This window comes from Sander vitreus, chromosome 1 (genome assembly GCF_031162955.1).
Source record: "Sander vitreus isolate 19-12246 chromosome 1, sanVit1, whole genome shotgun sequence".
Taxonomy (NCBI): domain Eukaryota; kingdom Metazoa; phylum Chordata; class Actinopteri; order Perciformes; family Percidae; genus Sander; species Sander vitreus.
Genome location: NC_135855.1, coordinates 30934175 through 30947823, shown reverse-complemented (window position 1 = coordinate 30947823; position 13649 = coordinate 30934175). Strand labels below are relative to the sequence as shown.

Here is a 13649-nt window from a genome sequence, read left to right as displayed (position 1 = left end):
TTCCCATTATGCTGCCATTCAACCTCATGCAACATAAAAAAAACCCAGTGATGTAAGAGAGCGGAAACAGTTTAAGACCCTGTATCAACAGCATCAGCACCCAAACTGAACCACAGGTCTCTGTGGCTTGTTGGTACATGGATGGTAATGGTGATCTCAATTGGACCACACGTTATTGGACCATACATTTATCCTCATATCCTGTTTAATGGCTACAGTACAACGGAAATGTGTAGAGGAAGATGTGAAGAGTTTAAATGTAAATGTCCATGGTATATATATATATATACATATATATATATGGTTGAAGGGATGGCTACAGTGTTCCAGAAACATTCCAACTGGTTGCCAAAGTAGTAGGTAGAGCTGGGCGATATATATCAATATTATATCGATATCGTGATATGAGACAAGATATCGTCTTAGATTTTGGATATCGTAATATGGCATAAGTGTTATCTTTTCCTGGTTTTAAAGGCTGCAGTTAAGTGATGTCATTTTCTGAACTTACCAGACTGTTGTAACTGTTCTATTATTTGCCTTTACCCACTTAGTCATTATATCCACATTACTGATGATTATTTATCAAAAATCTCATTGTGTAAATATTTTGTGAAAGCACCGATAGTCAACCCTACGATATCGTTGTGGTATCGATATCGAGGTATTTGGTCAAAAATATCGTGATATTTGATTTTCTCCATATCGCCCAGCCCTAGTAGTAGGTACGGCTGCTAAGTCCCTAATAATGGTAATTAGAGCTGGGCATAAAAACACAACACTTTTTTTGGTACCGACCCTAATGTGTCCAAAACACCCTAATTGGAAACTGTTAAATAGGGCTGCAACGATCAGTCAATTAATCACTTAGTCAACTCAATTGACAGAAAATGAATTGGCATTATGTCATACATGGCAAACATTTTCTGGTTCCAGTTTGCTGTTTTGTCAGATAAAACAAGCAAAGACATTCATTAAACCTTTTATACTCGAGAGATCATTGAGGGGCAGCCCTCAATCACAATGACATTGAGTTACAAAGACAAAGAAAACAACACAGAGAAGAACATAGAAAGACAATGAGGGGGCATTTCACACCTGCCTCATTTACTTTGGTTGAATCACACTAGAATTTGTTTGCCCCGCTGGTACGGTTGGTTTGGGCAGGTGTGGATGCAGCAATCGCACTCAGGTGCGCACCGAAAAATACAAAACAAGCATACCGAGGCCGAGAAATTATGAGAGCAATTTCTTTTCTTTCTTTTTTTTTATTTCTAGTTTTGCCAATCAAGTAAAACTCTTGTGCGGGTGCTTGCATGCACACAATATTAGATATTTGAGAGGTTTATCTACTTTTTGTAAAGTGGCAAAAGGTTTTGGTATCATTCCCAAAACTCAGGTATCACACCTGTTGTATTGTATATAAAACAAAAAATCTAAAGTACACATTTTAGCTAGATGAGTGCCATGATAACTGCCATCGTTATTCTAAGTTAATCAAATGGGTAACATACCTAGATTGTACCAAACGTCCATCTCTCCACTGAGAGTGCGAACCTCAATGATGGTCTGGCCCAGGAAATCGTCTGACTCGCGCTTGAAATGCTGCTTCACCCGTGATTTGATGTCATCATCCTCATCCCACACACGCACCTTGATGCGGTCAGTGGCATTGTGACATTCACTGCGATTTGGAAGATGATTATGCCAGGTCACAACAATCTCAACAACATGAACAATAACAGCCACAGCATATTTAGTGACAGCTCAACAGGTTGAGGTAGTCATTGGAGCAGAACAACAGTCAATTCAAGTATAAATACAAGTTCAAAAACCTCCCTGACCCCTTTCTAAGTAACGTATGGAGAACAATTCTTGCCTGAATTCAAATGAGAGAATGTGTGTACCTGGAAGGAAGAATTAACCCAAGACATCGCATGACCTTTACTCTGCATCTCTATATTTTTACTCCCAATGCAGGCAAATATCATCAGAGAAGTTTTGAATGTTTCACAAGAACAACTGTATAGCATTCATACAGTAGCAAGGATTATTTATTTGTAAAAGCTTTCTGTCCGTCTTGTTGGTCTTCTTTGTATCAGTGCAGCTGACAGACGTTTCAGAATAATGACTCTGCTAAATAGAACAGAGGTGGCCAAAGCACTTAGCTTTAGATGGGGTCGGACTGTTGACTCAACTCTGGAATTAAAACCGACAGATTACAGTTTGTTCTAATGACATCTTGGGTGCGACAGCCAGAGAAACAGTATCTGCAGTGGTTTTTAACTAATCCCGTTCCGGGGGAAGCACTGGCTGCTGCTGCTCCACTAGCACACAGTAATGTATCACTCTATTAATCTACATCCCTGTAGTAATGTAAAAGATTTTTATCACAGCCACCACTGGAGTCTCATTACAGGTGTGGAGCCTTGTCTTTATGTAACTGGCATAGGGACATGCAAACACAAGTACACACATACAGAAAATCTCAGTAGTACATACAAAATAGTACTCTAATTATGTTTACGTATCATTATTATTATTATTATTATTATTACTATTAATCAACTATACCCTATTAATGTTGTGATATTGATCTCAACCATCTCACACAGCAAATAAATGACAGGAAGAAAAATATGGCTGCTATCAGGCTGTCAAGGAACAACCACTGCTGTGAAACCCTGTACAGTATCATCTGGTGTTAGTGCTTTGTTTTGGTATATAGTATCTGAAATTGAAGTTTGCTTGGTGACAGTAGGTTATGTAGTGGGTTTCCTTGCTGTAAAGAGTGGTAGTTGTTTTGCAAACAGCAAGTATGCATTGCGTGAGCGGTGCAGCTAACTAACTGCTAACAGTAGGCAGTCTACAAATATGTTCAAATCTGCTGGACGCGTGAGTGGCGCACATGCGGCTCGTGTTTCTCTCTTCTATATTTGCTGAACTGGTCTGGCTCACATTGTGTGTTCGGCATAATATAAATAGTTTATTTCTAGTTATTATCTATTCATTGGTTTTGGTCTTCATTCGTCTCTGACTCTTTGAGTTGTGTTCCTGGACATAATTTTTCTAGTTTGAGGCACTTCACAACAGATGTACAGAGGCAGAACATTTGTATGAAAAAAATCTTTTTTTGTTTGGATAAGATTGTGGCAGAGACGTAACAAGTTAATTGAGTGTTGATATTTCTGTTATTGCATACCTATATGGGCTAAGGTAAATAGTCTGGTCAGCACAGCACTATGGAGAGCTCATACTGAATGAGAAGCCACGCACTACTAAAGCATTAAGCACAAAATGATTTATTGTGTTATGGAAACAAGGTTGAGACCTGTGTTGTCTACACTGATGGATGCCATAGTAAAGACGTGTTTAGCTGTCTGCATCTCAAAAATCTCTGCAGTGCAGCTCATGAGTAACATGTCATAACTGATAGTAATTTCCCAAGCTATTACGTCAGAGCCAGTCATTTTACTTTGACGTATTCACTAATCCCTTCACATTCCCTTGAACAGATGATTTGTAATCTTAGTGGGAATTATCTGGTTGGACAGAGGGCAGATTAATAGAGAGCACTCACAAGTAGAATTTCTCATCCCAGACTGGGTTGAGGTTCCCGAAGATGGTCTTTGTCCTGCGTTTGGTCTTGCCCACCTGAACGGTGACGTACGGATCGCTGGAGCCAGTTTTATCTTTGGCCTGCAAGCCCTGTGCACTCATGACTGGAGACAAGACAGGGTTGGAAAAGAGTTATATGTACCACAAGCAACATATCTGACCATTTTAAGGTTTTTGATTTTATAGATAGAAGCTTACTCGTCCTGAACTTAATTACAACATTACTGATATTATATATTATAAGAAATTCACTCAATTCTTGGGGGCATATTATTTTGGAAGGCAAAAACAGTAAATTGGTCTGTTGGGTGAGGTTTTACAGCAGACTCTCAATTCCAGTCATGGAATCAAACTCTATGTATTTTATTTTAGTGCCTACTAGTCAGTTTTTTATTTATTTGATTCTATAGCATCAACTTAAGAATCAAGGCCTTGTTACTGCCTCCACCGCCTACAACAACTTTGTGCACATGCCAAAAGCTGAGGCAACTAAGCATCTCTTTGGTTCATTGACAGCAGCCATTATTCATATTTTTGTGTTTATGTGAAGTGTTAAGTGTATCTATGATTTATCTATTCCAACATCCAGGCTATAGGTAGAGTCCACCCCTGTGTGTTTGCCCACTGCTACAAGATAGATTCAGAATATCACAGGAAGGTGCAGAGAAGGAGAGACAGTAGTATTTCACAGCGCCATAAAAGGGAAAAAGGACACTAGGGGCATTAAATATGCATAAGTGACAGTCTAAATAATTCAGTGTACACATATATCCCTCAGCTCAATGCTGACAAGTGTTGGTAGGAAGGATATAAAGCTAAAAGTGCCACGGCCCACTTGCTCCATGAGTACTGAAAATCAAATGCCTCTTGCAATAAAAGAGGGGTCCAAGGGGTTTAATAGCATTTCAATACAGTACTGAATCTGCTGATTAGAATTCAAAGCTGGAAATAACTTTTAAAGAATTGAAACCAAGTTTACATGACTGCCTGTTATATATATATATATATATATGAAAGAAAAATAGTATTGTTTGAGAATGATGTGATCAGGGCATGTGCAGGTACAGTAGCAGATTTTCTAATTAGCCGATTATAAGTATGTCTGATCAAGGTTTATAGTCATTGCCAGACCTCGTAATGTGCACATTTAGCCGGAAACCTGGAATATCTCATGGTCGCTGTGAGAGTGCTACAGAGTCAATGCCAGTCAATATTTATCTAATGAATGACAAATAAACAACAACTCTATAACTACATTTTAAAATGAGACGTTAAATGAGCCCCTGGGAAATTGACCCTGGCAACCCTGGATCTTTTCAATCTCTCTCACACTCCCCCTTTTTCCTCTCTCTCTTGTTTTTCTGCTACTGTTCCTCTCTTACAGTCCTCTTTCTCGCTATTCCCATCCTTTCTGTCCCCCTCTCATTTTTTTCTCCCTCCCTCTCAGTTTCTATTTCTCTCCAGTATATTGACACTGCAAGAAATGCAAGGTGAGCAATAAATGAGCTGGGCCTGGCACAGTTACCACAGATATGGATTGGAGTCCGGGGTTGAGGTTACAAAGCTAACTTCCTGGCCTTCTTTCTGCCAGTTAACTTGGAATTAAATAAAAATCCAATGCTTAAGTGATGTGTATGTAAATTAAGTATTGAAATGAAAGAAGAGCATTTTAACTTCAAAGATGATGATTCTTTTATAGGTTCACGGTTTTCAGAATTAGGGATAAACAGAGGTTATGTAATCAAACAGGGTGTGAAATATAGTGACGAAAATTAGACTGAAATATGGACATGGGTTTTAAATATTCCCTTTCACTAAGAGGGATAGTAAACAAAAACAACAGAGGTTAGGTAAGAAAAGGAAGAACACGTGAACATTTTCTGTTCAATCTGAGTGAATGCACCTAGCCATTATGTAACCCAAAAAACTAGTACTGCCCCAAAAAAGAGATAAATATATGCAAAAAATAGTAATTTTCCTTCTGAATGTGCTGTAAAGTCCTGTATAGTCAAACTGCACTCAGGAGATTGAAGTGTAGCTGTGGGGGGGGGGGTTCATTTCCAAAATACACCATCATAATACAAATACAAATCAGCATGCCGGTGACCTCCAAAAAAACATGATCGGTCAGTTGCAGCAAGTACTCTTCCACTATAATAAGTCATCTCTATAAGCTGCCTCTTAATTACAGCCTCTTAGATTCTTTGTATTTACTTTGCCACTGTTTAACATTGGGCAAGCATTGTTACAACCTGATAAGCTTTCCCACTGCTCAACTTGTTTCTTGTTTTCATCAGAGCTGCATGTCACAGACTGAGCTGCTATTCAAAATTGATGTGTTTAGGTATATGAGTCGAGTAGAGTAAATAGTAGATGAATATCCTGGTTTCAAAGTCTCTACATGAAAAGAAAAATCATCAATTATTGTCCACAAAGCAGTGATGCATTAATAACCTTCACCGCATTATCAACAAATTACTTCTCCCCAAAATACCTAATCCATTTTTATTTCTATTTCTAATTAAATATGCATTGCTGATTGTGGTTTAGTGTCAGAGGTTAATGACCAACATGTTAAGGTTAATAACAAGTAAATACTAATTAGAATAACAATGTTTGTCATTTGAGATCAGCCTGACTTGTAATGGCAGTTTTATTGATTTTGTATTGGAGGACTGAGCAAAGGGTTATGGGTCATGGGTAACCTGCAGCAATATCAGGACATTACTAGTTAAAAAGGATTTATAACTATTCAGTTGATTGATGGTTAATGTGTAAATGAGAGCTAATAAAAACTCCATGTCATAACTGACAGATTCTAGCCTGGTAAAATGTATTATTTTAGTTGATGGTTTGAAGAATGAGCTTTCCATTATAATTACAAGCTAACCTGTGATGCTGATTTTGGCAGACCACTTGGAGGTCCCATCCAGAACAGCCTGCTTGGCTGTTTTCAGATGACTGGTGAAGTCTTCTTTGGAGACGTGGAACATCTCCTGGATCACCTCAAATACTTCAGGAGTGTTCTTCTCCCTTATCTTCATGCGCTCCTTCATAGCCATAATGATATTCTGGGTCTTGTCCTCTGCCCCATGCTTGGAGCTCTTTTCCACTGCCCCTAAAAACAAGCCAAAAGTTACAGTGTTTTGGCTCAGTAGTCTGCATATTTAATAACCAGGAACTGGGAGAGAAATTCCCAGTACAACAATCCCAGTACAGTGGGTATCTTTCATATGTATTCACCACCTTTCTCCCAGTCTTATTTTTTTAAATAACTATGGTTAGATTTATTTTCTCCTAAATACTGCAAGATTGTACAGTACCGTGTTACACCATCTAGAAACCTATGTAATGTGTGCCACTATGACTCTGACTGTGTGAGCGTGTGAAGAATAGGAAATTACAAATTCACACATTAATATTGGATAATACTGTATGTGTTTATTCATGTGAATGTGTGTCTGTAAGACATAAAGGCAATTATCTGATCACACTATCATGTATCTAGAGTGTGTTCATGAGTGCAGATTGAAATGTGATAAAAAAATGAATTGCAGTGTGAACAGTGAACTATAAAACATTGTTATGCTAGTATAAAACATTGAGTTATATAATGGCCCGGGTGTAGCTAATCCACTTAGAGTGTGTGAGGATTGCCGTGAGCATCATCCTGAAGCTTGCATGTCACATTGTTCCTATTTGACTACACCATAACAACAGGAGTGTGCCTGATTGAGAAAGCTGATTGTAGACTGTAATGTGTGTCAGTGAGCGGTTTAAATGCACCATGTCAGTAATAAGCGCAAGGGGATATGGAATATGTATTACACGACAGACACACACACACACACACAAACACACACACAAAGACATGTTTATGAGCACATGCCTATGTGTTTCAAAGTATTTGTAAATTGTACATCAAAGCATTATGGGATGAATTTACTTCCTTACTTTGTAAACAATCTGCATTGAGCAGGTCCTGGCACTTCTCATGGCATTTAACACCACACTCTGAGCAGCGCATGCCCTGACGGGCGATGCCCCACAGCAGCCCCTCACACTCATGGCAGTAGGTGGGCGCAGTTGCTGTCCACACCTCAAAGTTATGGGGTGTTGTGGATGAAATCGGGTAGATCAAGGCCTGGAGAGTCTTCTTGAAGACATGTAGTTTCTGAAAAGAAAGAAAATGCATTGAGAAAGTAAAATATGGGGATGCAAGAAAGAGAAGAGGCATGGCTGACTCATGGCACCATGAGCTAGAGAAAATAACAACTTCATAAGTTAATAAAAACAACGTTGTACTTAAATTGTTGTTTTGTTCAATACTGTACATCTTGAGATCAGTACTAAAAAAAAAAGAGGATTACTTTTGCACCTGCTGAATGACCACAATAGCCTGAGATGATCACACAAAGTTTTAGACAAAATTTAGAAGTTTCACGAAACAGCTTCAGCAGCCGTAATTGAAACTGATCTACAGTCTAAGTTGCATGAAAAGTACAATACACATCTGCATTAAAGTAATCTTGGCAATTGTATAAATTGGCTCAACTGCAGCTACCATTCATCAGTACTGAAGCATTCTTCAACTTCATTTGTTTGAGAAAGTGATCTACCTGATGACATGATTCCAAGAGATAACATGTAGGAGGCTTTGTTGATCCTTTTCTGATGACCTTATCATCAATGGAGAGGTCAGCCATATGAGAGTAAGTCTTATATCTCATTAGCTCAGATTAACAGCATCCTTAGCCCACAGGCTTTGTTCACATTGAGTGATTTACTGACTAAAGCTCCCACAGACCAAATACTAAAGTCTACTAGAGGCCTGTCCAGTCTGATTGCTATATAACAGAAGCCTCTTCAAATTGAATGCTTTACTGCAGCAGCCCTGCCATCCACAAGGACTGAAAAACGGGCCGGGACTTGCCAATTCTTGAAGGCAGAATCAATGGATGCTGTAAATAAGGTTTTTAAAAGTGAGCATTATCCAGATTGAGAGAGAGAGAGCAAGCGAGAGAGAAAGTGACAGAGGAAGAGAAGGAGATGTATGGTGGTTAAATAAATCTCCAAGAGGTACTTGCTCTCCACTTCTACCGTGCTCCCCTCCTCAACACTTCCCCTGCACGCCTCCCTCTGCTGTCAGCGCCCTGTGTGTTGACAATGTGCTTTAACACCTGAACAGCAGCTCTGCACTTTACCACAAAGACTGCAGTGCTCACTCGAACGCACTTAAGGAAAAAAATACGCACACACATACACTTGCACAGATGATTAAATGACACCAGATGACAGGACAACAAGGCCATCTAACATTGTAGCTAAACCCTGGAGGACCTTTAATGAAACACAGATAGAGACGGAGCTTTTTCTTTAAATCTGAGAACGATGACATGAAACAGATGTCTGTAATGTCATATCCACAACTTGCACACGACCTAGACCAAATCATGTACCACTTATTTTCTGCATTTCTGTGACCATTGCATAAGTAGTATTTTACTATTTATCTATTTAATGTCTATTTATGGCTCTTTCAATTCCCCTCCCTCTCAGTCCTGACACTACATGTCACACTATGCAGCAGATGTGGGAAGAGTGCTGCTTGTGTGAGTCTCATGTGTTACATGGGAGGTAACCCTGGTGATTTTGTGCAAGACACTGCTAGAATTGATTGACAGCCGCAGCCTTTGCCTGAGAGCAACATGACAGAGAAGAATCTAATCTCTCCTTCTCCTTTCACCCGTTCTTTCCAATTTCACCACCTATTGTCCTTGTCAACCACTCCATTGACACTGCCATCCTCCCCATCCAGTGCCAGTCTTCTATACCACCAATCTTTTGCTGTAACTATCTCAACCTACCAAGGGATCCATGTGGTTTCCATCGCAAAGTTTAGACATTTGCAAACATTTTAAATCTAATATGTGTATATGTATATATTAAATCAATCTAATGTGCTTTTCTTTCTGGCAAGATTCAAATATCCATCCAAAGGTACTTTGCTGGAAATCAGAGTCAAGCCCTTAAAAATCAATGTGGTTTATTTAGCTGCTAACAACCTGTCTGATGATATCTGAACTGACTTAAAGCTACGCATCACATTTTATTTCCAGATACTCCTTGAACCATGTCAGATTATGGCTACCTTCTTCCTTGGTACAACTGAGTCCCTGCATTTGTCTCAGCAGGTAAACACAGTCCAAGTTTATGTTGATAGTCACTGTTAAAAGGTTCTGGTGCATAGATTACATGCAGCTCAGAACATTGAGCGGACACACATAAGCCTGCCCACACATAATGTTCCTTTCTGCTCTAAAAAGCAGATACATGGGAAACATGACACAGAAAGAGAAACCTCTATATGTCATCAATGCCAGAGTAAGATATTTTAATCAAATTAAAATGAATAACATTGACAGAGGGAAGCAAATGGAAGAGGTGGGGCAGAGATGAGACAAAAACGTGATGGAAGCACACTAAATAGGTTCAAACATCTCTCCCGGGAGTAGGGGGCGGATTGTTCAACATGGCTCCCTGACCAAATCAGGGCCAGGGGGTCATGAGGACAAGTCACACTTAGCTCTGAACTTGTCTCATTCTCTTCTCATTTTACTCCTTTTCTCACCCTTCCTTTCCTCTTCCTTTCTCCTCCCTTCCCCTACAGTAACTCCTCTACACAGCATATGGCCGTTGACTGAGTACTCTCACAGTCTTCACAGGAAAGCACTCTCCTGGACTTAATGCAGCAGATAAAACCCTGACATCTGCTTGTCCTACTTAGCAAGACCGCACAATCTGCAGATTTGCTCGGAACTCAGTTCCCCTCGGCCACCAATTATTAAACTCTTCCTTATTTACTCTGAATCACAATATTGGACAACTATCACTGAAGTTCAAGTCCTTACTTACCACTGTGGTGCAATCACCAAATTTGCCAAAGAATCATCTCCCTTGCAACACCAATTAACACAGTGCATCAATCACGTCACTTCTCCCTCATTAGGGACATGAGTTGTTCATCCCTAAAGCCCCTTTCATGAAACCCATAGCTATTAGTAAGCAATCAAGACCCTGTCACTGTAGGGTAACTGGGCATGTGGACCATGAGGACCAAGTCAAGCATGTGAAATAGATAAGTGATGCGAACATTGTACACAAATCAGTGTGCACAAATTTAGGGCTACGCCTCGTGTTTGAAAAGATAAAATATTTGCGCATGATGTACAGAGCACATTTCAATCCAGTAATCCCGTAGGCTTAGGGCAGACCCGTGTTGCACATCAATGGATATGAAATTGTCTGCTTGCTCTCTTGCCGAGAAACTGTTTTCTCCTGCTGTTTGCCTCCTATAATGCCGTCTTCCCTCTGGGAGGGAAGAATTGCAATCAATTAATGCAGAGAGAGCTTTGGAGGTCAACCCAAAAGTGTCTCACACCATCGATGGAGACATTCTACTTGTTCTCCATAGCTCTGTCTACTATTAATCGTAGGGCATTGCCTAAATGAAATGATGGGGCTATCTCTTAATTTCTGAACTCAGCCAAATAATCTGACAGAAGGAGCACAGCAGAAAGAGTAAGTAGCTAGCCACAGAGACCATTCTAATAAACTGCAGTATGTATTATAGACAGAGACAGGCAGACAGACAGATGATGGCATGCTGTCTATACAAGAAAAAACACTAGTAACTAATTCCATCCATCTCATTTTCATTTTGGAACCCAGTGTTCCTGGCAATGTTATCCATGAAGTACAACGGCTGCAGCAAACAGCACAGCTATAAAAGGTTTGTCACAGTTCCAGCACCCTCCTCTCAAAACATCGCCCTGAAAAATAATAAGAACGTGGGTCCAGCATTCCATGCCCCTGCAGAAGCCCCCATTACCCACCAGGGCTATGTTCACACTTTGAAAAAGAAAAAGTTCACTAGGGCGCTATTGTAGTGAAAAAAAAAGCAGCCGAGAGCATTTTTTGTTGCTATAACAACCGCTACTGCTACAGTATCCTAGCTAGAGCGCTATGTGGAGCGGTGCTAACGGTAGATAAAATGAAGTGGTAGAGCTAGAGAGCTAGAGAAAGAACAGAGAGAGAGAGAGAGAGAGAGAGAGAGAGAGAGAGAGAGAGAGAGAGAGAGTGGTGCTGTTAAAGTTACATAAAACAAAGCGAGTTCCCTGTTCAGGGAGCACCCGCTCATACCGTATAACTCGCTGTGCTCCGACTCTCAATTTGTTCTTGTTATGAAAACGACAGGTCTGGCTACTCCGCTTGTCAGTAGTCAGCTGTCAAAAAAGCACTTGACGTAGGGCATTTTTTTCAGAAAAGTTTTTTCAACTTCAAAAAGACGCTCCGAGCTGCAAAAAAAGAAGTCGGTGGTGGTGTTTAAAAAAGCGCTCAGGACTTTTTTGAAAACACGGTTTACTCCATAGGATGCTGGCAGCTTAAAAAAAGACGCCAAGTGTGAACATAGCCCAAGACTCCACAATAAACGGACAATGACTTTCCATGCATTGCTGGCATGTTAGTACTTACCAGGTCCTCATTATTCAGGGTGGACCGGTTCACCAGAGCGAACGAGATGCCTGCCTTTCGAGCAGTGAGGGTCTGAGAGAAGAAGAGGAAAAGAGAGATGATAAAGGGATAAATCTACCGACCCATTTTACCTATCTGCAGTTTTATCTACTGTATCTCAATGGATTTACACACACAACATTTAGAACACACATCCCGAGTTAAACAACTTGTGAATAGCTGGTAATATTTTGTGAAAGGAAAAAAAGCCCTGAATAGAAATGGGTTACATATATAATATCATTTGGATCGAGAAATTAGTCTTTTTAAGTTTCTGTAATGGATGCGTCTACAGACTCAGAATTCATCTTTTGCTTTTAGCTTGTGCACAAGTGCAGACAGAAAGTAAGCTTACCAAAGCCTGTGAGATCCAAGAGGCCATGAATAGAGAATGAAAAAATAAAGAAATTGAATTAGACAATACATGGGAGAGTGAATGCTGAAAGCACATCTATGTATTATATTTATTTATTATCCATACGTAAAGGTGTCTCAACTGCCATGCAGAACTGCTGGTTAGGGCACAGAGCACTAGAAAGATTCAACTATTCATCAAGAGAGATTTACAGCCGTTGCATGATTCTTTATCCACTCATGCACTGGAAGTTACTAAACTGCAGTCATGCTTGGCATATATATTCAGTTCTCTGTTGGATGAAGCTTTGATCATATTTTCTGCTGTCTGCTCTGCACATTAGTTTGACACAAACAGAGAAACACAAGACACACACACACACACACACACTCACGTATGGGTGAAGCCAGCTGTACTGCACAACACAGACTCTCACACACACGCACACACATACACACACACACACACACACACACACAAACACACTTAAAAAAACACAGACATCTGCTCAGACATTCACAAACTTACTCAAAAATTAAAACGTACAACAGGTAACACAGATGAACACAGACATAAATGTAAATTAGCTGTTGTATTGATATCCACTGAGTTTGAGTGACCAGAGATTGATAAACATGTATCCCAAACTGGAGAAAGTTACGAGGAATGCAGATATGGACAGCTGACAATATTGGATCAGTCTTTACCACGACCCTCTTGTCTGTACAGCCCAGCTATGGTAAAGATCCATGGAAGCCATGGAGAATGTAGGAGAACGTGACCTCTACATGAACTGTGAGTGTTGATGTAAGTTTATCAACATGCACCAGCACTGCTGAGGTTGCTACGGGCAATACAATATGACCCTGTGTCCAGATGTTATCTATTCAGCGACAATATAGCATTCAATGCTTTGTGAATCAATTTCCCACGCTCTTTTTCTGTTTGTTTGTGTTTTTGCATCCCGCCATGATATGGGGGAACCCTGCTGTCCGTTCCAATCAAACGCTGTTGCTGCCCGGAAGCAATCACACAGCAAATGGGGGACATTGACAAAGGAGAGGCATGGAAAGGGACCAATCAGTTTGCTGACTACTGACTT

At 40.1% G+C, this 13649-nt stretch overlaps 1 protein-coding gene across 1 annotated transcript in view; it reads right to left on the bottom strand.

The window, feature by feature from the left end:
• LOC144522719 (protein unc-13 homolog C-like) overlaps positions 1 to 13649 on the bottom strand; it is a 117033-nt gene that overhangs the window by 84478 nt on the left and 18906 nt on the right. The window contains exons 5-10 of the mRNA XM_078258019.1: positions 12548 to 12553; positions 12154 to 12225; positions 7573 to 7792; positions 6509 to 6736; positions 3581 to 3722; positions 1515 to 1684 (exon numbers count right to left, since the gene is read on the bottom strand). Of these exons, the coding sequence (XP_078114145.1) occupies positions 1515 to 1684; positions 3581 to 3722; positions 6509 to 6736; positions 7573 to 7792; positions 12154 to 12225; positions 12548 to 12553 (838 nt within the window). The remainder of the gene's footprint in view (positions 1 to 1514; positions 1685 to 3580; positions 3723 to 6508; positions 6737 to 7572; positions 7793 to 12153; positions 12226 to 12547; positions 12554 to 13649) is intronic.